Consider the following 25201-nt stretch of genomic DNA (forward strand, 5'->3'; position numbering starts at 1 on the left):
TCACTCTGTGTGCCATAGTGTTTAACCTGTTGAGGATGGGGGCGCTGTTGTCACTATTTATGCTAATCGTGTAATTTTTGAAACGGCTTCCCACAAAATTCTTGATCGTACAATATGCATATTATTATTATTATTGGATAGAAAACAGTCTATAGTTTCTATAGGAGTTGAAATTTTGTCTCTAAGTGGAACAGAACCCATTCTACAGCAATTTCCCTGACATGGAGTCAGATTTCAGAAATGTTGGCCCCTGATCTGGAGTCAGTTAAAAGGCCACAGTTATTGCTATGAGTATACGGACACTGCTTACGTCTTCCCCTGGATGCCTTTACGTGATGACGATTTGAATGGGGTCGATTGCGCGTTCACAGGCACTACAAATTAAAAAACCCTGTAGCTAGGAACTCTTTTCTTGCTGCGTAATGCGCCTGGAGGACATCGACCCGCACTTGTTCCAAGCATTAGTGGAGGGAGTAATATTACTCTGGTCATGTTTCTACTCGTTATGGGAGTTAAAAACATCATAAGGTAGTTAATTTAAAGCGTTTTATAGCAATTTATATCCGTTTAGTGCGATTTTGGGACATTTATTTCTGAAACGCTGTGAATTGCTGGGCACGCTTCCAGTTCATCCCGAACGCAGTTGGCATTTCCACATGGCAAGAGGACAGCTTTCCACCAAAAGACGATTAGACCCAAGAAAGGATCCTTTGCCCAAGATACTGATGGAAGAACAGCTCAAAGTAGGACATTTTTATTATGATAAATCGTGTTTCTGTCGAAAAATGTTAGTGGCTTAGGACGCCATGTTTTTTGACGTAGCTTCGCTTGGCGCAAACTGTATTGAAAAGTAAGGATAATTTAAAAAATGTAATTCCGCGATTGTATTAAGAATTAAATTGTCTATCAATCCCTGTCCACCCTATATTTTTTAGTCACGTTTATGAGTATTTATGTATAAGAGTAGATCACTGTCTAATATGGCGCACGGACATTTTCTCACCAGCTGGGCTACATTTCACATTGTCTAACCATGATTTTGGTGGCTAAATATGCACATTTTCGATCAAACTCTATATGGATTGTGTAATATGATGTTACAGGAGTGTCATCTGAAGAATTCTGAGAAGGTTAGTGAAAAAATTAATATATTTTGGCGTTGTTGACGTTATCGCTCACTTTGGCTAGAATCAATGCTGGGCTGCTATGTGCTATGTGCTATGCTAATATAACGATTTATTGTGTTTTCGCTGTAAGACACTTAGAAAATCTGAAATATTGTCTGTATTCACAGGATCTGTGTCTTTCGATTAGTGTATGCTGTGTATTTTTACGAAATGTTTGATGATTAGTAAGTAGGTAAACACGTTGCTCTATGTAGTTATTCTAGTCCATTTGTGACGGTGGGTGCAATTGTAACCTATGCCATCTACCTGAAATATGCACATTTTTCTAACAAAACCTATCCCATACCATAAATATGTTATCAGACTGTCATCTGATGAGTTTTTTTCTTGGTTAGGGGCTATAAATATCTTAGTTTAGCCGAATTGGTGATAGCTACTGGTGTTGGTGGACAAATAAAAGATGGTGGATTATGCTAATGTGTTTTTAGGTAATAGATGTACATCTTTACATATTGTGTCTTCCCTGTAAAACATTTTAAAAATCGGACATGTTGGCTGGATTCACAAGATCTGTGTCTTTCATTAGCTGTATTGGACTTTAATGTGTGAAAGTTAAATATTTAAAAAAAATATTTTTTTTGAATTTCGCGGCACTGGTTTTTCAGTGGGGGTGGGGGGGGGAGTGCCGCTAGCGGCACCCTCATCCTAGACAGGTTAACATGATCTTTTGAATGACTACCTCATCTCCGTACCACACACATACAATTATCTACAATGTCCCCAAGTCGAGCAGTGAATTTCAAACACTGAGTCAACCACAAAGATAAGGGAGGGCACATATTGGTAGATTTGTAAAAATGAAGAAAAAAAATCAGACATTGATTTTTTGAGCATGCTTTTGAGCATGCTGAAGTTATAAATTACACTTTGGATGGTGTATCAATATACCCAGTCACTACAAAGATACATGCTTTGCTAGAGACGTTGCCGTTGAGGAAGGAAACCATGAGGCTAATGGTGACATTAACATAGTTTAATGGCTGTGAAAGGAGAAAACTGAGGACTGATCAACAACGTAGTTACTCCACAATACTAACTGAAATGACATAGCGAAAATAAGTAAGACTGTACAGAATAAAAATACGAAAAAATATACATCTTGTTTACAATAAGGCACTCAAATAAAACTACAAAAAATGTGGTAAAGAAATTAACATTTATGTCCTGAATACAAAATGTTATGTTTGGGGCAAACACAACACATCACTGAGTACCACGCTTCATATTTTCAAGCATGGTGGTGGCTGCATCATGTTATTGGTATGCCTGGCAAGGACTAGGAAGGTTCTTGGGGGGGGGGGGGGGGGGGGAATAGAGCTATGCACAGGCAAAATCCTAGAGAAAAACTTGATTCAGTCTGCTTTCCAACAGACACTGGGAGACATTCACCTTTTTTAAGCAGGACAATAATCCAGAACACAAGGACAAATATAATAGTTTACTTTAAATAGATTGTTCTTAACATGTAATCCAGTGTAACAAAAAACATCTATTTATTTTAGTTTTTGAAATGGCAATAAATATTCAAGTTGTTGGCACACATCTAAGCCGCCATGTTCAGAGAGTTGTGTATTGGTCTCACCTGTAAAGTTTACTGAATCCCTTTGGTACAGTGGCCTATTTGGGTCTGTTGTCAAAGTGCACCACATGTCTCTGAAGGGCCTTGCGTGGTGCAGCGGGGGGGACTTATGAATTCCTTACTGATTATGGTTGCATCATCCTCTCAACCAATGTGCCCCTTAACCTGTCTAGGATCAGCGTGCCGCTAGCGGCACTCCCCCCCCCCCCCCCACTGAAAAACCAGTGCCGCGAAATTCAAAAAAAATATTTTTTAAAAATATTTAACTTTCACACATTAAAGTCCAATACAGCTAATGAAAGACACAGATCTTATGAATCCAGTCAACATTTCCGATTTTTAAAATGTTTTACAGGGAAGACACAATATGTAAAGATGTACATCTATTACCTAAAAACACATTAGCATATTCCACCATCTTTTATTTGTCCACCAACACCAGTAGCCATCACCAATTCGGCTAAACTAAGATATTTATAGCCTCTAACCAACAAAAAAACTCATTAGATGACAGTCTGATAACATATTTATGGTATGGGATAGGTTTTGTTAGAAAAAAGTGCATATTTCAGGTAGATGGCATAGTTTACAATTGCACCCACCATCACAAATGGACTAGAATAATTACAATGAGCAACGTGTTTACCTAACTACTAATCATCAAACATTTCGTAAAAATACACAGCATACACGAATCGAAAGACACAGATCCTGTGAATACAGACAATATTTCAGATTTTCTAAGTGTCTTACAGCGAAAACACAATAAATCGTTATATTAGCTTAGCACATAGCAATTAGCAGCCCAGCATTGATTCTAGCCAAAGTGAGCGATAAAAGTCAACATCGCCAAAAGATATTAATTTTTTCACTAACCTTCTCAGAATTCTTCCGATGACACTCCTGTAACATCACATTACAACATGCATATACAGTTTGATCGAAAATGTTTATATTTAGCCACCAAAATCATGGTTAGACAATGTGAAATGTAGACAAGCTGGTAAAGAAAACGTCCTTGCGCCACTTAGACAGTGATCTACTCTTATACATAAATACTCATAAACGTGACTAAAAAATATAGGGTGGACAGGGATTGATAGACAATTTAATTCTTAATACAATTGCGTTATTACATTTTTTAATTTATCCTTACTTTTCAATACAGTTTGCGCCAAGCGAAGCTACGTCAAAAAACATGGCGTCCTAAGCCACTAAAATGTTTCGACAGAAACACGATTTATCATAATAAAAATGTCCTACCTTGAGCTGTTCTTCCATCAGTATCTTGGGCAAAGGATCCTTTCTTGGGAGAAATCGTCTTTTGGTGGAAAGCTGTCCTCTTGCCATGTGGAAATGTCAACTACGTTCGGGATGAACTGAAAAGCGTTCCCAACTTTTCACATCGTTGCAAAAATAAATGTCCCAAAATCGCACTAAACGGATATAAATTGCTATAAAACGCTTTAAATTAACTACTTTGTGATGTTTGTAACTCCTATAACGAGTGAAAAGATGACCGGAGAAATATAACAGGCTAAACTAACGCTTGGAACAGGAGAGGGTCGGTGTCTTCCACGCGCGTTACGCAGCAAGAAAAGACTTGCTAGCTAAAGGTTTTTTTCATTTGTAGGGCCTGTGAACGAGCAATCGAGCCCGTTGGAATCGTCATCACGTAAAGGCATCCAGGGGAAGACGTAAGAAGTGTCCGTATAGTCATAGCAACGACAGTGCCCGTTTAAATGACTTCAGAAAAGTGGCCAACGTTTCTCAAATCTGACTCCATGTCAGGGAAATTGCTGTAGAATGGGCTCTGTTCCACTTAGAGACAAAATTTCAACTCCTATAGAAACTATAGACTGTTTTCTATCCAATAATAATAATAATATGCATATTGTACGATCAAGGATTTTGTGGGAAGCCGTTTAAAAAATTAGCCACATTAGCATAAATAGTCTAAACAGCGCCCCCATCCCCAACAGGTTAAGGTGTCCGCATGCATAGTTCGAGGTTTGGTTTGCTCCAAGCAGAACTTGTCTAGAAAAAAAGTGTCAATATTACAAAAATGAATATTTGTCCCTCTTAAGCAACAACATAGCCAGTACACTCCCTCAAAATATCCCAAATTAATGTAAGATTAATCATGAAATCTGTAATAAATGTTGACATTTTTGCAGAGGTTGTCTTAGTCATGCAATTTTACATCTAAGATGTTTGGTGCAGTATTTCTCAAGGGAAAAAATGTGCATGAAAACTGGTCATCTCTCGTTGAATGACAACAAACACGTCCATACTTCTCTCTTAGGGCTGGGCGGTATACCCTATTTACAGTTCCAGTATTGATGCACGGATTGATACTTTACCTTCTATGACAGTATTTCAATGTTTGGTTTGTTAAATGTGATACCAAACTCTGGCGCATATAATGTTTTTTTTTTTATAGTTTACTCTGTTTGCTACTTGAGTCCTCTCTCTCCCTCTCCTCCTGCTGCTGCATGTTGCTAACCACACCTGCCTGCCTACTGTCACTCAAGGAGAGAGCAGTTGCTCGACCACAAGCATTTTCTTGCCGTTCACTCTGGATGTTCAAATGTTGGTGACATTTTGCTTTCCACAAGTGTTCTATACATTATTAGTTTTGTGTGTCTTACTATCTGCAAACAACTATCTGCCAGTTTGTCTTTTCTTAATCGCTAATGCTAATTACTAGTTAGCTGGCTAGCTAGCTTGCTAAATGTACAACATAGTTATCTAATACTGCCTATGTACCAGTGCTGGTGTAGGTCTTGGTAAGCATGTTTCCATTATATTTCCAGGATTCCAACACTTCACATATTAACTAGGCCTATATTTCTTTGCCCAAATGCTGCATGGACCAGTGTGGAAATTATAATAAAAGTGCAGGAATATATTTTTTAAATTGAACCTTTATTTAACTAGGCAAGTCAGTTAAGAACAAATTCTTATTTACAATGACGGCCTACGATCAGTGGGTTAACTGCCTTGTTCAGGGGCAGAACGACAGATTTTTACCTTGTCAGCTCGGGGACTCGATCTAGCAACTGTTTGGTTACTGGCCAAATGCTCCAACCACTAGGCTACTTGCCGAAATGTATGAAAATGCTGAAAATAATTATTGTTTGGAGTTGGATAGAACAGTGTAAATAAGGGTTTTTAGTTTTTTCCTTTCAATTAAGACCTAGACAACCAGATGAGGGGAGGTCTTTACTAATCAGTGACCTTAATTCCTCAATCAAGTACAAGGGAGAACCAAAAACCAACAGACACTCGGCCCTCCGTGGAATGAGTTTGATACGTGGTATAAATAGAGAGAACCCCCACTGAAATGTGTTGCCATCCTAGAACTACTCATAAGGCATATTTAGAACTTTTATTCAAAAACATAAAATACCGTAAAAAATATTGTAATATGATATTTTGTCCATATCGCCCAGCCCTATTCCCACTCCTAGTAGGAGTAGTACTGTAGACCAATCACTGATGAACGGGCGTAGACTTCGGCTACTGAACTTTGATTTGTCTCCATAAAAAATGTTGTGTGCTCAAACAGCTGAAAAAACTAACAAAATGTTCACAATGTTGTCATAATATATGCAGAAACTATTTCGACTGGCAGGCATGCGGCTTTAGTGAAACACCAAGTCTATTTTTATCACAAAGCGTTTCAGGACAACCGAGATATGTCAATAACAAGTCTTCTCTGGTCACCTCGCATTCGGTTTCCTACGATTGGAAAGGAATTCAGCTTTTAATTACGTATCCATGCAGTGACATTCTCGAGATTTTGGCTTAACGCACCAAGCAGCACACCCTAGCAGCACACTTTAGTACAGCCCTCTAAAGCGATACAGTAACCAACAAGTCTATTGGAGATGTACATTCCGGTCAGGAGGAACGCCACGGCCTCGTCAAAGTCCCACTGTGGCGTTGAAAAGACCGGTTTTGTTGCCTTGCGTGGCAAGTTGCCACCATGACTGAATGGGAACCGTGGCTTGCTGCAGGACCTTTTCCCTGTGCCACTGCTCCAGGCAGTCCAAAGCATCTGGGAAGGTCTTGCTCTCAAACTTGTTGGCAAACATGCTGTTTCTGTTGATGATCCACTGCAAATCCTCCAGACCGTAGATGCAGATGTCCCTGACATAACGACCTGCGAGAAGATGAGCAGCAGCAGAAAGGCCATCAAGATGAGATCAGATCAGTGTCAAAATCTATCAACTGCTGTTGTGTAAACTGTTTACTTCCTAATCAGAAGGCTAATCTAATCTGGAACCAAAGAGCAAAACATGCCCTAGACAAGTGAGGTCAAGACTGTAAACTGACAATGACTGGGATCAGGAGTTTTTGTACCTTTGCATCCATTGTGTTTCGTCCCCTCTTGGTCCCTCCATTTTATCGCCCGGATCTCGCCGCTCCATCCTCCGTCTACATGACTTCCTGGCGCTTCTAGGAGCAGATAACCGATCCAAAACAGATTAAATCTCATTCTCACATTTCATTATTCATAGCCTTTTGATTGTCATCAATGATTCATGGGACACTGATCTACTCATATACTGTAGATAAAGCAAGCTGCAAATAAATCAGAGCCTACAGTATGAATGAATTCCCCCAAACTTAATTTTAAGTCCTTCTAGGGAGTTTTTCCTAGCCACTGTGCATTTGCATTACTTGCTCTTTGGGGATTTAGGCTGAGTATCAGTAAAGCACTTTGTGACAACTGCTCATGTAAAAATGTCTTTATAAAATTGATTGAGCTAGGCTGGCCTACTGTACTTGAAACAATGTGGGGATGTTGAACCCATTCCTTTAAGTTTCAAGCTTTATAAAGGCTAAAGGTAATCTTTGAACAGTGAACATCCCAAATAAATTTGTTTTCCTTTCATGAAATTACATGAACTCACAGGTACTGGGCCGCCAGGATTTATTGACTTCGCATAGCTTTTTCATCACCTAGGTGTTTGCTTTTGGAATGCATTTCAAATTGGAAAGGTTGAGCATATGGAAAGGTCTAGGGTTGTAGAAGTCTCATCTGTTTTCCTCACGGATGTAACAGTTCTAAACGTCCCTATATATTGCCATAAACTCAGTACCAATTGTGTTGTGGAGATTAACTTCTATTGGCCACTGTATTACAAAGTAGCTTTTTATGAGCGGTTCTAAAGCCTGGCCTTTACCTTTGATGTGATTGAGTGTCACCCAGTAGTGCTCATCTGGGCTGAATGTGTCTTTGGACCACTCCAGCAAGTCCCTGGACACCTGACTTCTCAGTACAAACTCCACAAATGTCCTTGTTAGCGCGTAGTAGGCTGTTCCAAAGTAAATCTGCACCCCATGTGGTGGAGCACCCTTCTTTGGTGCACCTCGCTTGGGGGCCACGTGGGAGCCCCTGATCTCCCTGTACCTCAGCTGAGTCCGGTGCCTCATGGACGCCGGCTGCTTGATGCCCGGGGTCATGTTCCTGTCCCTCCACTCCTTGCTCTGCATGTAGCGCACCAGCTCCAGGTTGCTCTTGACGGGGAAGTCCTGGCCGCACAGGTTGACCACCTTCCTCCAGGGCACCGGAGATGCCGCCAGGTCCCCCATACAGTTGATGTCAGCCTGTAGCCGCGAGAAGCCGGCGTAGGTCACCATCTCGCTGCGGCTGGCCAGGAACACGTTGGGGAAGCAGCCCACCAGGCTTTCCACGGCTTCCCTGTACTCCTGCGGAGCCTTGACGTCCACATGGATACAGTAGACATTCTGGGGTGCGTAGATGGCCCTCAGCAGGCGCACAAGCAGCTCCAGCTCCTTGTGGACGGTAAGGATGAAGGCCAGAGGGTAGTCTTCCTCCTCACGACTAAGCGGGCTGGTGATGAAGTGGAGCTCCCTCACCAGGCGGGAGCAGTCCAGGTCCCCACCTCCACCCCCCATACCCAGAAGATAGCTCTCCACCTGGCAGTCGTGGTGTTGCCATGCTGGAGAGCCCTCAGTGCTGGGGAGGAAGGCTTGGCAGTACTGGGAGAAGGGCCTGCAGCCCAAGGGCCCGTGCTGAGCTTGGGGATCTGTAGGGGCCTTGGTACTCAGGTAGATGACAGAGCAGATGAACATGCAGATCCCCAAGCAGAACAGGAAACTGCACTTGGTGCCTTCCAGCTGGAGCATAATAGTCCAGCACCGGACGGACACCACCTGCAACAAAAGACCAAGGTTAGGCTGTGCTTTGAAACAACAAAGCCCGACTCGAGACATTACAAGTCTCTAAGACTCTGACCCTTCCATACAGAAGAACCAAAATTATTCTTAGCAATGTTGTACAATCTGAGACTCCGTTTTGTTTCCTTGTTGCTGCTTAGTTTGGGGTTCTAGAGGTGTTTAATGATCCATCATACAGTAAGAAAGAGCAGCTTTCTATGGAGCTCCTAGTAGTCCCATAATAACAGATGACTCATGAAACAAGTGTGTAGAGAGAAATACATAGCCAGTGCAGCTAGATGGACTTAGGAACCTGGCTCAGGAAGTTGAAGAAATGAATCACTAAGCAGTACAGGTAGCTTGCTCTCCTTTACCACTAGCAGTTACCAGACGCGGTTTACTAGGTAATTGCTTCCCAGGTCCCCAGGGCCGTAACCAAGTGAGGTAAGATCGCCTTTTCCTTTTGTGGAACAGAGGCATGGAACAGTCTGCAAACTACGTTTCACATAAATGTACTAGTGCTCCTTAGTGAGTTTAAAACTCTGGCCCAAATTCTGTTGAAAAGGTGTGTAAGTGTTTCCTGTAGGCCTAATCCACTCTTAATGACGTGTTTGTATTGTATGTCGAAATGTTTTAATGTTGTATTGACTGCTGCTGCTTTCTTGGTCAGGTCTACATTGCAAAAGAGGTATTTCTTCCTGGTTAAATAAAACATTAAAAAATAATATAGACCGAGAAGCTCAGTTCTGGTTACTTTTTAAAAGGACATTCTAGTCCAAAATGATTTTTGTTTAAATTATGTTGACACCATATTGGCAAAATTATTTGTTTAAATTATTTGTTAACATATTGGAGCATGCATATAGCAAATGCATGTTCCATATTATCAGGTATGCTTTTAGCAATGAGCATTATCACCTGTTGCCCAATTGATGCAGTATTTTGGCAATAAATAAATAGGCTAAAGCATGGGGTTGCCTATCTGCATTTACCCACTGTACCCTGTTTGGCTAATAATTTTCTAGATACCAAATGTGATCTTTTAACTAGTTAGTATTCTATTGATGAATTTTATGTCCCAAAAAACATACATTAACACAGTGAATGTAATGTAGCACCACCTTTTAGGGTAACTTGGTAAACTGCTACCCGGGGTAACTCTACTTCTCACATAAACATATTTTTAGGTGGGGTGGTGTTTTACACCAAGTTACCCTACAATTGAGCCTTGTTACCTCTAGCCCCACTCTCCTCTATGCACTCATAGCAAATTGTGGAGCGGTAACATTCTTAACCATGGCTCTGCATATTTAGGCATTGAGAAAAAATAAAGTAGGAATGGAAAAATAAAGTATTCATACCCCTTTACTTATTCCACATTTTGTTGTTACAGCCTGAATTCAAAATTGATTAAGTCGATTTTTCTTTTCACCCATCTACACACAATATCCCATAATGAAAAAGTGAAAATGTTTTTAGACATTTTTTCATGTTAAATGAAAATTAAATACAGAAATATCTAATTTACATAAGTATTCACAACCCTGAGTTAATAGATGTTAGAATCACCTTTGGCAACGATTACAGCTATGAGTCTTTCTGGGTAAGTCTCTAAAAGCTTTGCACGCCAGGATTGTACAATATTTGCACATTATTCTTTAAAAAACTTCCAAATCTGTCAAGTTGGTTGTTGATCATTGCTAGACAGCCATTTTCAAGTCTTGCCATAGATTTTCAAGACAATTTAAGTCAAAACTGTACCACTCTGGAACATTGTGAAATTTGAAAGGTGAATTTGTCTCCCAGTGTCTGTTGGAAAGCAGACTGAACCAGGTTACTCAGTGACGTGTTTTTGGATATGCCCCAAACATAATGCTTTGTATTCAGGACATAAACTGAATGTCATTGCCATATTTTTTGCAGTTTTACATAAGTGCCTTATTGCAAACAGGATGCATGTTTTGGAGTATTTGTATTCTGTACAGGCTTCCTTCTTTTCACTGAGTAATTTAGGTTAGTATTGTGGAGTAACTACAATGCTGGTGATCCATCCTCAGTTTTCTCCTATCACAGCCATTCAACTCTGTAACTGTTTAAAAGTCACCATTGGCCTCATGGTGAAATCGTTGAACGGTTTCCTTCCTCTTGAGGCAACTGAGTTAGGAAGGACGCCTGTATCTTTGTAGTGACTGGGTGTATTGATAAACCATTCAAAGTATAATTAATAACTTCACCATGCTCAAAGGGATATTCAATGTCTACTTCTTTTATTATTATTTTTTTGTCTACCAATGGGGGATCTTCAATGCGAGACATTAGAAAAACCTCCCTGGTCTTTGTGGTTGTATTTGAAAATCACTGCTCGACTGAGAGACCTTACAGATAATTGTTTGTGTGGGGTACAGAGATGAGGTAGGCATAAGAAAAATTATGTTAAACACTATTATTGCACAGAGTGAGTCCATGCAATTTTTTATGTGACTTGTTAAGCACATTTTTACTCCCATGAAAGGGATTGAATACTTATTGACTCACGACATTTACTAGACAAAAATAACCGCAACATGCCAAAATTTCTACGATTTATACCGAGTTGCAGTTTCATATGAGGAAATCAGTCCATTTTAAAATAAATAAATTAGGCCCTAATCTATGGATTTCACATGACTGGGAATACATATAGGCATATGTTGGTCCCAGATACCTTAGAAAAAAATGGTAGGGACGTGGAGAAGAAAACCAGTCGGTATCCTGTATGACCATCATTTGCCTCATGCAGCATGACACATCTTCCTATAGAGTTGATCAGGCTGTTGATTGTGGTCTGTGGAATGTTGTCCCACTCCTCTTCAATGGCTGTGCAAAGTTGCTGGATATTGGCGGGAACTGGAATACGCTGTCGTACACGTTGATCCAGAGCATCCCTAACATGCTGAATGGGTGACATTGAGCATGCAGGCCATGACAACTGCGACATTTTCAGCTTCCAGGAATTGTGTACAGATACATGGGGCTGTACATTATCATGCTGCAACATGAGGTGTGGCGGCGGATGAATGACATGACAATGGGCCTCAGGATCTCGTCAGGGTATCTCTGTACATTCGAATTGCCATTGATAAAATGCAATTGTGTTCGTTGCTTATGCCTGCTCATACCATAACCCCACCGCCACCATTGGGCACTCCGCTTGCCCACTCGACACCATACACACTATCTGCCATCTGCCCGGTACAGTTGAAACCGGGATTCATCCGTGAAGAGCACACTTCTCCAGCGTGCCAGTGGCCATCGAAGGTGAGCATCCCTGAGACGGTTTCTGACAGTTTGTGCAGAAATTTGGTTGTGCAAACCCACAGTTTCATAAGCTATCCAGATCCCGCAGGTGAAGAAGCCGAATGTGGAAGTCCTGGGCTGACGTGGTTACTCATAGTCTGCGGTTGTGAGGCCGTTTGGACGTACTGCCAAATTCTCTAAAATTATAGCCTTATGGTAGAGAAGTGTAAGTTCAATTCTCTGGCAACAGCTCTGGTGGACATTCCTGCAGTCAGCATACCAATTGCACGCTCCCTCAAAACTTCAGACATCTGTGGCATTGTGTTGTGTGACAAAACTGCACATTTTAGAGTGGCCTTTTATTTTCCCCCAGCACAAGGTGCACCTGTGTAATGATCATACTGTTTAATCAGCTTCTTGATATTACACTCCTGTCAGGTGGATGGATTATCTTGGCAATGGACAAATGCTCACTATATATAATTATAATTAATTATTTTGTAATTCCACTTTGACAATATGGGGTATTGTGTGTAGGCCAGTGTCACAAAATTTGTATAAATGTTAACATCAGGCTGTAACACAACAGAATGTGGAAAATGTCGAGGGGTGTGAATAGTTTCTGAAGGCACTGTAACTAGATGAACTATTCTACTATGGGATAGTCGGATTTTTATATTCATTACTTGTTTTGTTTGCAGAAGAAAAGTAAATGCTGACTGTTCTAGCATCTTCAAAGTGTTTTTTCTTCTTCGTATTATAATTTTTTTTTTAGAGGATCTAGCAATGATTTTGCCATGGAGCCACGCCATATGTAAATGACTGCAGCGGAAACACTGACAAATTCTAGCTCCTAAATACAATATCCCTTCTCTAAATAGAAGCACATGGCCGCCATTACTTTCATTCATTAAACATTTTCAATAATAAGTGGACACAGCTTAATCATCACGTCGGTCTACCAGTTGCTCCTGCTAACAGATGAATTATCTCCCTAAGAAGTGAGCTACACTGCTTTGCTTCGTTCACCGAGAGTCACTAAGAATCGTCTAGAAAAGGGAGACGTTTTGCTCTTTAACACCCTCTAGAGTCGCCTAACAGCACACTAGAGAGAAGTATTCACCTGAGACTTGCTGAAACCCTGTAATCGGTGGCAACCCGTCACAGAGATTTGGACATCGGGCTTGTTATGGAAACGTGTGAGAGTGTAATGAGATCACAAGGGTCTCCCACAGAAAGGACACAGGCCATTGTGACATTAGGAAAAGAACAAACAAATTTGATCTCTGCAGTAACTACGTCAACAGACAGAAAGCTGTCTAGGCATACTGACTCGTGAAGTAGAGTAGCTGTCTTGTTTGCTTATGACAAACGTTTTAACTGCCATTGATTCATTGTTGCAGTAACAGTTAATAGGAAACGTTTTAACTGGATGTTAAATCGTTGACTGGAGCTGTTTAATTTCGACAACTCAAAACATTGTGTAGAATGCAATTTATCCAGTATGTAACTGACGTACTGGATAAACTGGTCTGTACTGACATGCTGAATAAACTGATCTGTAGTAACATATTGCATTAACTGATCTATAGTTCATCCAGTATGTTGCTATAGATCAGTATGTTGCTATAGATCAGTATAGATCAGTATGTTACCATAGATCAGTATGTTACTATAGATCAGTATAGATCAGTATGTTACTATAGATCAGTATAGATCAGTATGTTACTATAGATCAGTATGTTACTATAGATCAGTATGTTACAATAGATCAGTATGTTACTATAGATCAGTATAGATCAGTATGTTACTATAGATCAGTATGTAACTATAGATCAGTGTGTTACTATAGATCAGTGTGTTACTATAGATCAGTGTGTTACTATAGATCAGTATGTAACTATAGATCAGTGTGTTACTATAGATCAGTATGTTACTATAGATCAGTGTGTTACTATAGATCAGTATGTTACTATAGATCAGTGTGTTACTATAGATCAGTATGTTACTATAGATCAGTGTGTTACTATAGATCAGTATGTTACTATAGATCAGTATAGATCAGTATGTTACTATAGATCAGTATAGATCAGTATGTTACTATAGATCAGTATAGATCAGTGTGTTACTATAGATCAGTATGTTACTATAGATCAGTATAGATCAGTATGTTACTATAGATCAGTATGTTACTATAGATCAGTATGTTACTATAGATCAGTATAGATCAGTATGTTACTATAGATCAGTATAGATCAGTATGTTACTATAGATCAGTATGTTACTATAGATCACTATAGATCAGTATGTTACTATAGATCAGTATGTTAATATAGATCAGTATAGATCAGTATGTTAATATAGATCAGTATAGATCAGTATGTTACTATAGATCACTATAGATCAGTATGTTACTATAGATCAGTATAGATCAGTATGTTACTATAGATCAGTATGTTACTATAGATCAGTATGTTACTATAGATCAGTATGTTACAATAGATCAGTATAGATCAGTATGTTACTATAGATCAGTATGTTACTATAGATCAGTATGTTACTATAGATTAGTATGTTACTATAGATCAGTATAGATCAGTATGTTAATATAGATCAGTATGTTACTATAGATCAGTATAGATCAGTATGTAACTATAGATCAGTATGTAACTATAGATCAGTATGTTACTATAGATCAGTGTGTTACTATAGATCAGTATAGATCAGTATGTAACTATAGATCAGTGTGTTACTATAGATCAGTGTGTTACTATAGATCAGTATAGATCAGTATGTTACTATAGATCAGTATAGATCAGCATGTTACTATAGATCAGTATGTTACTATAGATCAGTATAGATCAGTATGTTACTATAGATCAGTATGTTACCATAGATCAGTATAGATCAGTATGTTACTATAGATCAGTATGTTACTATAGATCAGTATGTTACTATAGATCAGTATGTTACCATAGATCAGTATAGATCAGCATGTTACTATAGATCAGTATGTTACTATAGATCAGTATAGATCAGCATGTTACTATAGATCAGTATGTTACTATAGATCAGTATAGATCAGTATGTTACTATAGATCAGTATGTTACCATAGATCAGTATAGATCAGTATGTTACTATAGATCAGTATGTTACTATAGATCAGTATAGATCAGTATGTTACTATAGATCAGTATGTTACTATAGATCAGTATAGATCAGTATGTTACTATAGATCAGTATGTTACCATAGATCAGTATAGATCAATATGTTACCATAGATCAGTCTGTTACAATAGATCAGTATAGATCAGTATGTTACTATAGATCAGTATGTTACTATAGATCAGTATAGATCAGTATGTTACTATAGAGCCGTTTATCCGGTAGGTCACTATAGATCAGTATAGGAAGTCATGATTGCCAAAAAGAGCTGACTTTACAACCACCTGTTGCCATTATTAGACTAAACACTGCTAGTTCTCATGGAGACATACGTTTATTTTTATCTCCAGTTAATGAACCCAATATTCAAACACTCTTAGGTGTTTGTAATTAAAAGCTCATCGGGGCAATGTGTGTTACCACCACCATTTCGATAAATACAATCTTTCATCACCTCCAAGAGTTAATGAAACACACACACAGAGAAAGAGCCTCAGACTAAGGCTAACCAGTTACCTTAATTGCAGTTGAGTCCGGGTCCTTTTGCTGAAGAAGATCTTAAACATTAAGCCCCTGACCAAAACATGGCGAGCCAGAACCAGCAGGGAGTCAAGCCAGGTACACAGGGAGCTGGAACCATTGGTCGGCAAGCGATGGGCGGGTGGAGCTGAAGCTGTTACTGCGCGCTGCTTTTGTTGTAGTTGTTTCTGGGCAGCACGTGGCTCGCAAGGTCGCTGTGCTCCGCATGTTTCACAGTTTTTTTTGTTTTGTGTGTGCGTCTGTCATATCTTGTCCTCGCGTCTGTTTTTTAAGGCACTCCCTCTGCATTTCCCCTGAGACGTTGGCCGGCCCTGCCTGGTAACAGGCGGCTTCTCTCTCATTTGGCACACACACACACTCATACACAAGCACCGGCAACCAACAGTCTCCTCCCCCATTCAAACTACTCATGACTTCCCTTTTTCTCTCTTTCTCGCTCTCTCATCTTCTCACCCCATCTCTCTCTTTCTCTCTTTTTCTTTTTTCTCTCTCCTCTCTCACCCCATCTCCCTCCCTTTCATTTACCTATTTCTGATAAAAAAACAAAAAAACAAAGCCACCCCAATCTCCTTTCTTCCGTTTTCAGATGTGCAGCAGTCACAGCATGGAGTATCATTTCCTTGCCTCTGTTTGCCTTTCTCTTTCTGTCTCTGTTTCTATCTGTCTGTGTTTCTTTATTTTCTTTGAGACCTCTCTGGTGGTTATGCTGCCTGTGGTTTGTTTAGTACTGAGTAGAGGGAGGCCAGCAGCGACGACAGCCCCAGCCAAGGTTTGTTTGCTGCCTGATCAGCGACTGAGATTAGCCATCGTTGTGTTAACAGGGCCACATGTTCAGAGGTCACATTGAGCTGCCACCAGGACACAATAGGTCCCCCCTGCTGGTTGCCTTTTGTCTTCCTTTGGCTGAGTGTGACGTTATTAGTCTGCATGTGTCTAACCTCTCGTTTTATTAATGAATTAAACATTCAGTAGTGATCCACATAGGTCAGTGTTTTGTTTTTATGGAAAAATCGTGATAGGAAGTCCCATAGGGTGGCGTACAATTGGCCCAGAGTCGTCCGGGTTTGGGTAGGCCGTCATTGTAAATAAGAATTTGTTCTTAACTGACTTGCCTAGTTAAATAAAGGTTCAATGAAAAAAAATATTTCTGCACTTTTATTATCATTTCCGCACTGGTCCATGCAGCATTTGGGCAAAAAATATAGGTCTAGTTAATATGTGAAGTGTTGGAATCATGGAAATATAATGGAAACATGCTTACCAAGACCGACACCAGCACTGGTACACAGGGAGTATTAGATAACTATGTTCGCATACATGGATGAACGCTTCTCCCTCTCTGTCACGGATACCATGGTTGCCCTTAGTTTGAAGATATAATCCTGAAAGACAGGTGTTTTATACAACAGCCATCTTTGTTCTCTTTTCGACTCCCTCCGCATTTGCAATCAAATGCCAGAACTTTATCAATCTGCTTAGCCATCATACTCTGCTTCCACCGGGCATTGCAGTGATTTCAAAACTTGGTCAACTTCTGTGACAACAACACTGTTGATTGCCATTTCTTCCCCATCGCTGTCACCAGAAGACTACAATGTCTGGTTCAATGTTATTTTTTATTTTGTTTACCTAAATCAGGGATTTCCTCACCGTCTAATTCATTTTCTGAACCAGAGAAAGTCAGCATGGCATGATCGTCCTCCAGAAAGTCAGTCAGTCAATCACACATTTTTCCCACTGATCTTTGTCAATAGCGCCAGCTAAATTCAGGGCAGCAAGAATGTTGAGAGTAGTAGCAACACTTTTGCAGTTCTCCATGATATCTTTTTAAAAAGCCACAGTTGCAAAAATGATCTACACATACTGAGCAGCTCATGTTATAGACAGAAGCATGCTACACGTCAGACCAATCCAAACGAATCTCTCGGCATGTCCAGCCCATCCATTATCTCAGCCAATCATGTCTAGCGGGAAGGTTCCTGCCTTTTTCTGTGGCTAGGCTGGCCAATTACCGTCATCCAAAATTCCAGGACCCTCACAGCCCTATTTGCTTCCATACTGTATAAAATCACTTCAGTTGGTTGCAGCTATATTTATTTTTTATTTAATTTATTTCACCTTTATTTAACCAGGTAGGCTAGTTGAGAACTAGTTCTCATTTACAACTGCGACCTGGCCAAGATAAAGCAAAGCAGTTCGACACATACAACAACACAGAGTTAAACATGGAATAAACAAACATACAGTCAATAATACAGTTGGGGAAAAAGTCTATATACATTGTGTGCAAATGAGGTAAGAAGGGAGTTAAGGCAATAAATAGGCCATGGTGGTGAAGTAATTACAATATAGCAATTAAACACTGAAATGGTAGATGTGCAGAAGATGAATGTACAAGTAGGGATACTGGGGTGCAAAGGCAAGATAAATAAATAAATACAGTATGGGGATGAGGTAGTTGGATGGGCTATTTACAGATGGGCTATGTACAGGTGCAGTGATATGTGAGCTGCTCTGACAGCTGTTGCTTAAAGCTAGTGAGGGAGATATGAGTCTCCAGCTTCAGTGATTTTTGCAGTTCGTTCCAGTCATTGGCAGCAGAGAACTGGAAGGAGAGGCGGCCAAAGGAAGAATTGGCTTTGGGGGTGACCAGTGAGGTATGCCTGCTGGAGCGTGTGCTACAGGTGGGTGCTGCTATGGTGACTAGTGAGCTGAGATAAGGCGGGGCTTTACCTAGCAAAGACTTGTAGATGACCTGGAGCCAGTAGGTTTGGCGACGAGTATGAAGCGAGGGACAGCCAACGAGAGTGTACAGGTCGCAGTGGTAGGTCGTGTATGGGGCTTTGGTGACAAAACGGATGGCACTGTGATACACTGCATCCAATTTGTTGAATAGAGTGTTGGAGGCTATTTTGTAAATGACAACGCCGAAGTCGAGGATCGGTAGGATGGTCAGTTTTACGAGGGTATGTTTGGCAGCATGAGTGAAGGATGCTTTGTTGCGAAATAGGAAGCCGATTCTAGATTTAATTTTGGATTGGAGATGCTTAATATGAGCCTGGAAGGAGAGTTTACAGTCTAACCAGACATCTAGGTATTTGTAGTTGTCCACATTCTAAGTCAGAACCGTCTAGAGTAGTGATGCTGAACGGGCGGGCAGGTGCGGGCAGCGATCGGTTGAAGATCATGCATTTAGTTTTACTTGCATTTAAGAGCAGTTGGAGGCCACGGAAGGAGAGTTGTATGGCATTGAAGCTCATCTGGAGGTTAGTTAACACAGCGTCCAAAGAGGGGCCAGAAGTATACAGAATGGTGTCGTCTGCGTAGAGGTGGATCAGAGAATCAGCAGCAGCAAGAGCGACATCATTGATGTATACAGAGAAGAGCGTCAGCCCGAGAATTGAACCCTGTGGCACCCCCATAGAGACTGCCAGAGCCCTCCGATTTGACACACTGAACTCAGAGACGTAGTTGGTGAACCAGGCAAGCCAATAATTTGAGAAACCAAGGCTGTTGAGTCTGCCGATTTAAGAATGCGGTGATTGACCGTGTCGAAAGCCTTGGACAGGTCGATGAATACGGCTGCACAGTATTGTCTCTTATCGATGGCAGTTATGATATCGTTTAGGACCTTGAGCGTGGTTGAGGTGCACCCATGACCAGCTCTGAAACCAGATTTCATAGCGGAGAAGGTACGGTGGGATTCGAAATAGTCGATAATCTGTTTGTTAACTTGGCTTTCGAAGACCTTAGAAAGACAGGGTAGAATAGATATAGGTCTGTAGCAGTTTGGATCTAGAGTGTCACCCCCTTTGAAGAGGGGGATGACCGCGGCAGCTTCCAATCTTTGGGAATCTCAGACGATACGAAAGAGAGGTTGAACAGTAATAGGGGTTGCAACAATTTCGGCAGATCATTTTAGAAAGAGAGGGTCCAGATTGTCTAGCCCGGCTGATTTGTAGGGGTCCAGATTTTGCAGCTCTTTCTGAACATCAGCTATCTGGATTTGGGTGAAGGAGAAATGGGGGGGACTTGGGCGAGTTGCTGTGGGGGGTGCAGGACTGTTGACCGGGGTAGGGGTAGCCAGGTGGAAAGCATGGCCAGCCGTAGAAAAATGCTTATTGAAATTCTCAGTTATAGTGGATTTATCGGTGGTGACAGTGTTTCCTAGCCTCAGAGCAGTGGGCAGCTGGGAGGAGGTGCTCTTATTCTCCATGGACTTTACAGTGTCCCTGAACTTTTTGGAGTTTGTGCTACAGGATGCAAATTTCTGCTTGAAGAAGCTAGCCTTAGCTTTCCTAACAGCCTGTGTATATTTGTTCCTAACTTCCCGATCTAACTTCCCGATCTAACTCGGGAAGTTAGTGAAATTCCCATATGCCATCCATGCCTATTAGCTTTGTGTGACAGGGGTTGTAACATAGAATTAGAATACTGGAATGGACATGAGCCTTCTTATGACGGTCCAAAGTTCAGCCATGTTGGTCAGAGAGTTGGTCAACCATAGTTTTCTAGTGCTGTGATAAGATATTGTGCAAAACATTGAATGTGAAGAATTTATCTACACTGTATGTGTTTTTAGCTAAACAGCCAGCCAGTTTTAGAGGAATGATTCCATCATTTTGTTTAACTGCAAATATGCCGACATTCCATTCAAACAATGCAGTCAATCGACAGCCATACACTGGCTGAAATCAGTTGATGTTAGGACTTAGACAAGTTGTAAATGCAACAAGTACTGATATTGGATCATGTAATAACACTCACAGCTTTCCAAGAAAACAAAATCTGAGACATGTATGGTCTGTTTACATATATTTTAGAGGCTATAAATAGAGAATGTGTATAAAACCCATATAAACTGTATTTATAATTATAATGCAATATTATAGGTTGACTATAATTCCATCACACAACTTCTGATACATCACATGCCTTTTATTTTCCTGCAGCTATGCCTCTACTGACATTCATTCCAATTAGACTGGTTTTGGATTTCTCCCTGACCAAGGTGGTTGCCATTTTGTCCCCATTTTGGAACTTTGAGGGTTTATGACATATCCCCTCTAGTAATATAATAGGATCTCTATGGGTTGTAATATCTTAGTACTAGACTTAGGCTATGTAACTATTTATTGTTTTGTGATTGTAACTATGTACCACTGACATTTGGATTGTATTATTGATCCCCAGTACACTGACTGAACTATGACCTTTGCTTCATGTCTTTGTTGTTGCGGCTCTAAAGTACACCAAATGTATTTCATATGTTTAACTTGTTTTTTGTTTTTTAAACATTGTGCATAAAATAGACATACTGTAGGCGAGAAGCCCTAAATTAAGCTTTTCATTAAGCCATCAATGTCATGTTAAATTCATGAATTAAAATAAGATACTGAAAAGCATGTATGTCATAAAAATAATGTAGAAAAATGTCAGGGCTTAGCTAAACCTTCTCTTGGTTGTAGTGTGGCGACCCGTTCAAAGAAGAAGACCTCGTCGTCCTCAACGGGACCAAGGAGGAGGTGGAGAAACTGAGGAAGATAATGGAGGAGAAGAGAGCCAAGGCCAAGGCAACAAAGGTTTGTGTTCCTAGAGTTTTCAAATCAAATTTTAAGGGGTAATCCTAACTCCCACTTAAAGGGATCGTTCATCCAAATTACAAAATGACATGTTGGTTGCAAACTTGTTAGCATTTTTGGTACACTACAATTCCAATGCAAGAATGGTACCTACAGTGGCAAGAACAAGTATGTGAACCCTTTGGAATAATCTGGATTTCTTCATAAATTAGTTATAAATTTAGATCTGATCTTCATCTAAATCACAACAACAGACAAACACAGTCTGCTTAAACTAATAACACACAAATTATTGTATTTTTCTCTTCTATATTGAATACATCATTTAAACATTCACAGTGTAGGTTGGAAGAAGTATGTGAACCCCTAGGCTAATGACTTCTCCAAAAGCTAATTGAAGTCAGAAGTCAGCTAATGAGGAGTCCAATCAATGAGACAAGATTGGAGATCAAATCAAATGTATTTATATAGCCCTTCGTACCTCAGCTGATATCTCAAAGTGCTGTACAGAAACCCAGCGTAAAACCCCAAACAGCAAGCAATGCAGGTGTAGAAGCACAGTGGCTAGGAAAAACTCCCTAGAAAGGCCAAAACCTAGGAAGAAACCTAGCCTGGTTCCTCTCTATGAGGGGTGGCCAGTCCTCTTCTGGCTGTGCCGGGTGGAGATTATAACAGAACATGGCCAAGATGTTCAAATGTTCATAAATGACCAGCATGGTCAAATAATAATCACAGGAGTTGTCGAGGATCCAACAAGTCAGCACCTCAGGAGTAAATGTCAGTTGGCTTTTCATAGCCGATCATTGAGAGTATCTCTACCGCTCCTGCTGTCTCTAGAGAGTTGAAAACAGCAGGTCTGGGACAGGTAGCACGTCCGGTGAACAGGTCAGGGTTTCATAGCCGCAGGCAGAACAGTTGAAACTGGAGCAGCAGCACGGCCAGGTCGACTGGGGACAGCAAGGAGTCATCATGCCAGGTCGTCCTGAGGCATGGTCCTAGGGCTCAGGTCCTCCGAAAGAGAGAATTAGAGAGAGCATACTTAAATTCACACAGGACACCGGATAAGACAGGAGAAGTACTCCTGATATAACAAACTGACCCTAGCCCCCCGATATATAAACTACTGCAGCATAAATACTGGAGGCTGAGACAGGAGGGGTCAGGAGACACTGTGGCCCCATCCGATGATACCCCCGGACAGGGCCAAACAGGAAGGATATAACCCCACCCAGTTTGCCAAAGCACAGCCCCCACACCACTAGAGGGATAACTTCAACCACCAACTTACCATCCTGAGACAAGGCAGAGTATAGCCCACAAAGATCTCCGCCACGGCACAACCCAAGGGGGGGGGGGTGCCAACCCAGACAAGAAGATCACGTCAGTGACTCAACCCACTCAAGTGACGCACCCCTCATAGGGACGGCATGAAAGAGCACCAGTAAGCCAGTGACTCAGCCCCTGTAATAGGGTTAGAGGCAGAGAATCCCAGTGGAGAGAGGGGAACCGGCCAGGTAGAGACAGCAAGGGCGGTTCGTTGCTCCAGAGCCTTTCCGTTCATCTTCACACTCCTGGGCCAGACTACACTCAATCAAATGACCCACTGAAGAGATAAGTCTTCAGTAAAGACTTAAAGGTTGAGACCGAGTCTGCGTCTCTCACGTGGGTAGGCAGACCATTCCATAAAAATTGAGATCTATAGGAGAAAGCCCTGCCTCCAGCTGTTTGCTTAGAAATTCTAGGGACAATTAGGAGGCCTGCGTCTTGTGACCGTAGTGTACGTGTAGGTATGTACGGCAGGACCAACTCGGAAAGATAGGTAGGAACAAGCCCATGTAACGCTTTGTAGGTTAACAGTAAAACCTTGAAATCAGCCCTTGCCTTAACAGGAAGCCAGTGTAGGGAGGCTAGCACTGGAGTAATATGATCACATTTTTTGGTTCTAGTCAGGATTCTAGCAGCCGTATTTAGCACTAACTGAAGTTTATTTAGTGCTTTTTCCGGGTAGCCGGAAAGTAGAGCATTGCAGTTGTCTAACCTAGAAGTAACAAAAGCACGGATACATTTTTCTGCATAATTTTTCGACAGAAAATGTCTGATTTTTGCAATGTTACGTAGATGGAAAAAAGCTGTCCTTGAAACAGTCTTGATATGTTCGTCAAAAGAGAGATCAGGGTCCAGAGTAACGCCAAGGTCCTTCACAGTTTTATTTGAGACGACTTTACAACCATCAAGATTAATTGTCAGATTCAACAGAAGATCTCTTTGTTTCTTGGGACCTAGAACAAGCATCTCTGCTTTGTCCGAGTTTAAAAGTAGAAGGTTTTCAGCCATCCACTTTCTTATGTCTGAAACACAGGCTTCTAGCGAGGGCAATTTTGGGGCTTCACCATGTTTCATTAAAATGTACAGCTGTGTGTCATCCGCATAGCAGTGAAAGTTAACATTATGTTTTCGAATAACATCCCCAAGAGGTAAAATATATAGTGAAAACAATAGTGGTCCTAAAACGGAACCTTGAGGAACACCGAAATGTACAGTTGATTTGTCAGAGGACAAACCATTCACAGAGACAAACTGATATCTTTCCGACAGATAAGATCTAAACCAGGCCAGAACTTGTCCGTGTAGACCAATTTGGGTTTCCAATCGCTCATAAAGAATGTGGTGATCGATGGTATCAAAGGCTGTTGGTTAGAACTACCCTGTTCTAGAAAAAACACTCACAAAATTTGAATTTGCTATTCATAAGAAGCATTGCCTGATGTGAACCATGCCACGACCAAAAGATATATCAGAAGACCCAAGATTAAGAAATGTTGACTTCCATAATGCTGGAAAGGGTTACAAAAGTATCTCTAAAAGCCTTGATGTTCATCAGTCCACGGTAAGACAAATTGTCTATAAATGGAGAAAATTCAGCACTGTTGCTACTCTCCCTAGGTGTGACCGTCCTGCAAAGATGAATGCAAAAGCACAGCGCAGAATGCTCAATGAGGTTAAGAAGAATCCTAGTGTGTCAGCAAAAGACTGGAACATGCTAACATCTCTGTTGATGAATCTACGATACATAAAACACTAAACAAGAATGATGTTCAGGGGAGGATACCACGGAAGAAGTAACTGCTGTCCAAAAAAAAACATTGCTGCACATCTGAAGTTCACAAAAGAGCATCTGGATGTTCCACAGTGCTAATGGCGAAATATTATGTGGACAGATGAAACTAGAGTTGAGTTGTTTGGAAGGAACTCAACACTGTGTGTGAAGAGAAAAAGGCACAGCACACCAACATCAAAACCTCATCCCAACTGTAAAGTATGGTGGAGGGAGTATCATGGTTTGGGGCAGCTTTGCTGCCTCGGGGCCTGGATAGCTTACTATCATCCAAAAAACAATTGCAGTCAATCAACAACAGAAGAAAATACGACTTCTGGAGTGGCCCAGTCAGAGTCCTGACCTCAATCTGATTGAGATGCTGTGGCATGACCTCGAGCGGTTCACACCAGACATCCCAAGAATATTGCTGAACTGAAACAGTTTTGTGAAGAGGAATGGTCCAAAATTCCTCCTGACCATTGTGTAGGTCTGATCCGCAACTACAGAAAATGTTTGGTTGAGGTTATTGCTGCCAAAGGAGGGTCAACCATTTATTAAATCCAAGGGTTCACATACTTTTCC

The 25201-nt window shown here is 40.9% G+C and overlaps 2 protein-coding genes across 3 annotated transcripts in view; one reads left to right on the forward strand and one right to left on the reverse strand.

Annotated features, from left to right (window-relative positions):
- LOC129815698 (replication termination factor 2-like) overlaps window positions 1–25201 on the forward strand; it is a 67829-nt gene that overhangs the window by 29252 nt on the left and 13376 nt on the right. For both annotated transcript variants that reach the window (XM_055869736.1, XM_055869735.1), the window contains exon 6: window positions 21409–21522. In XM_055869736.1, coding sequence (XP_055725711.1) covers window positions 21409–21522 — 114 coding nt within the window. The remainder of the gene's footprint in view (window positions 1–21408; window positions 21523–25201) is intronic.
- On the reverse strand, window positions 5674–16259 carry gcnt7 (glucosaminyl (N-acetyl) transferase family member 7). The gene is made up of 4 exons (XM_055869734.1): window positions 15917–16259; window positions 7962–8955; window positions 7135–7230; window positions 5674–6934 (listed from the first exon to the last, which is right to left on the reverse strand). Exons 2-4 carry the CDS (start codon window positions 8926–8928, stop codon window positions 6696–6698), a joined length of 1302 nt encoding a protein of 433 aa, XP_055725709.1. The 5' UTR covers window positions 8929–8955; window positions 15917–16259; the 3' UTR covers window positions 5674–6695.

Source organism: Salvelinus fontinalis, chromosome 18 (assembly GCF_029448725.1).
Source record: "Salvelinus fontinalis isolate EN_2023a chromosome 18, ASM2944872v1, whole genome shotgun sequence".
In the NCBI taxonomy this organism is placed as follows: domain Eukaryota; kingdom Metazoa; phylum Chordata; class Actinopteri; order Salmoniformes; family Salmonidae; genus Salvelinus; species Salvelinus fontinalis.

Bases quoted from the DNA above. Each gene is read 5' to 3' on its own strand.
- gcnt7 (XM_055869734.1), bottom strand. From the start codon at position 8,928: ATGCTCCAGCTGGAAGGCACCAAGTGCAGTTTCCTGTTCTGCTTGGGG. The intron at 7,231-7,961 runs GTAAAGGCCAGG...ATCTGCTCCTAG, and splicing joins GACACTCAATCACATCAAAG to AAGCGCCAGGAAGTCATGTA. The intron at 6,935-7,134 runs GTACAAAAACTC...ATCTTCTCGCAG, and splicing joins GAAACACAATGGATGCAAAG to GTCGTTATGTCAGGGACATC.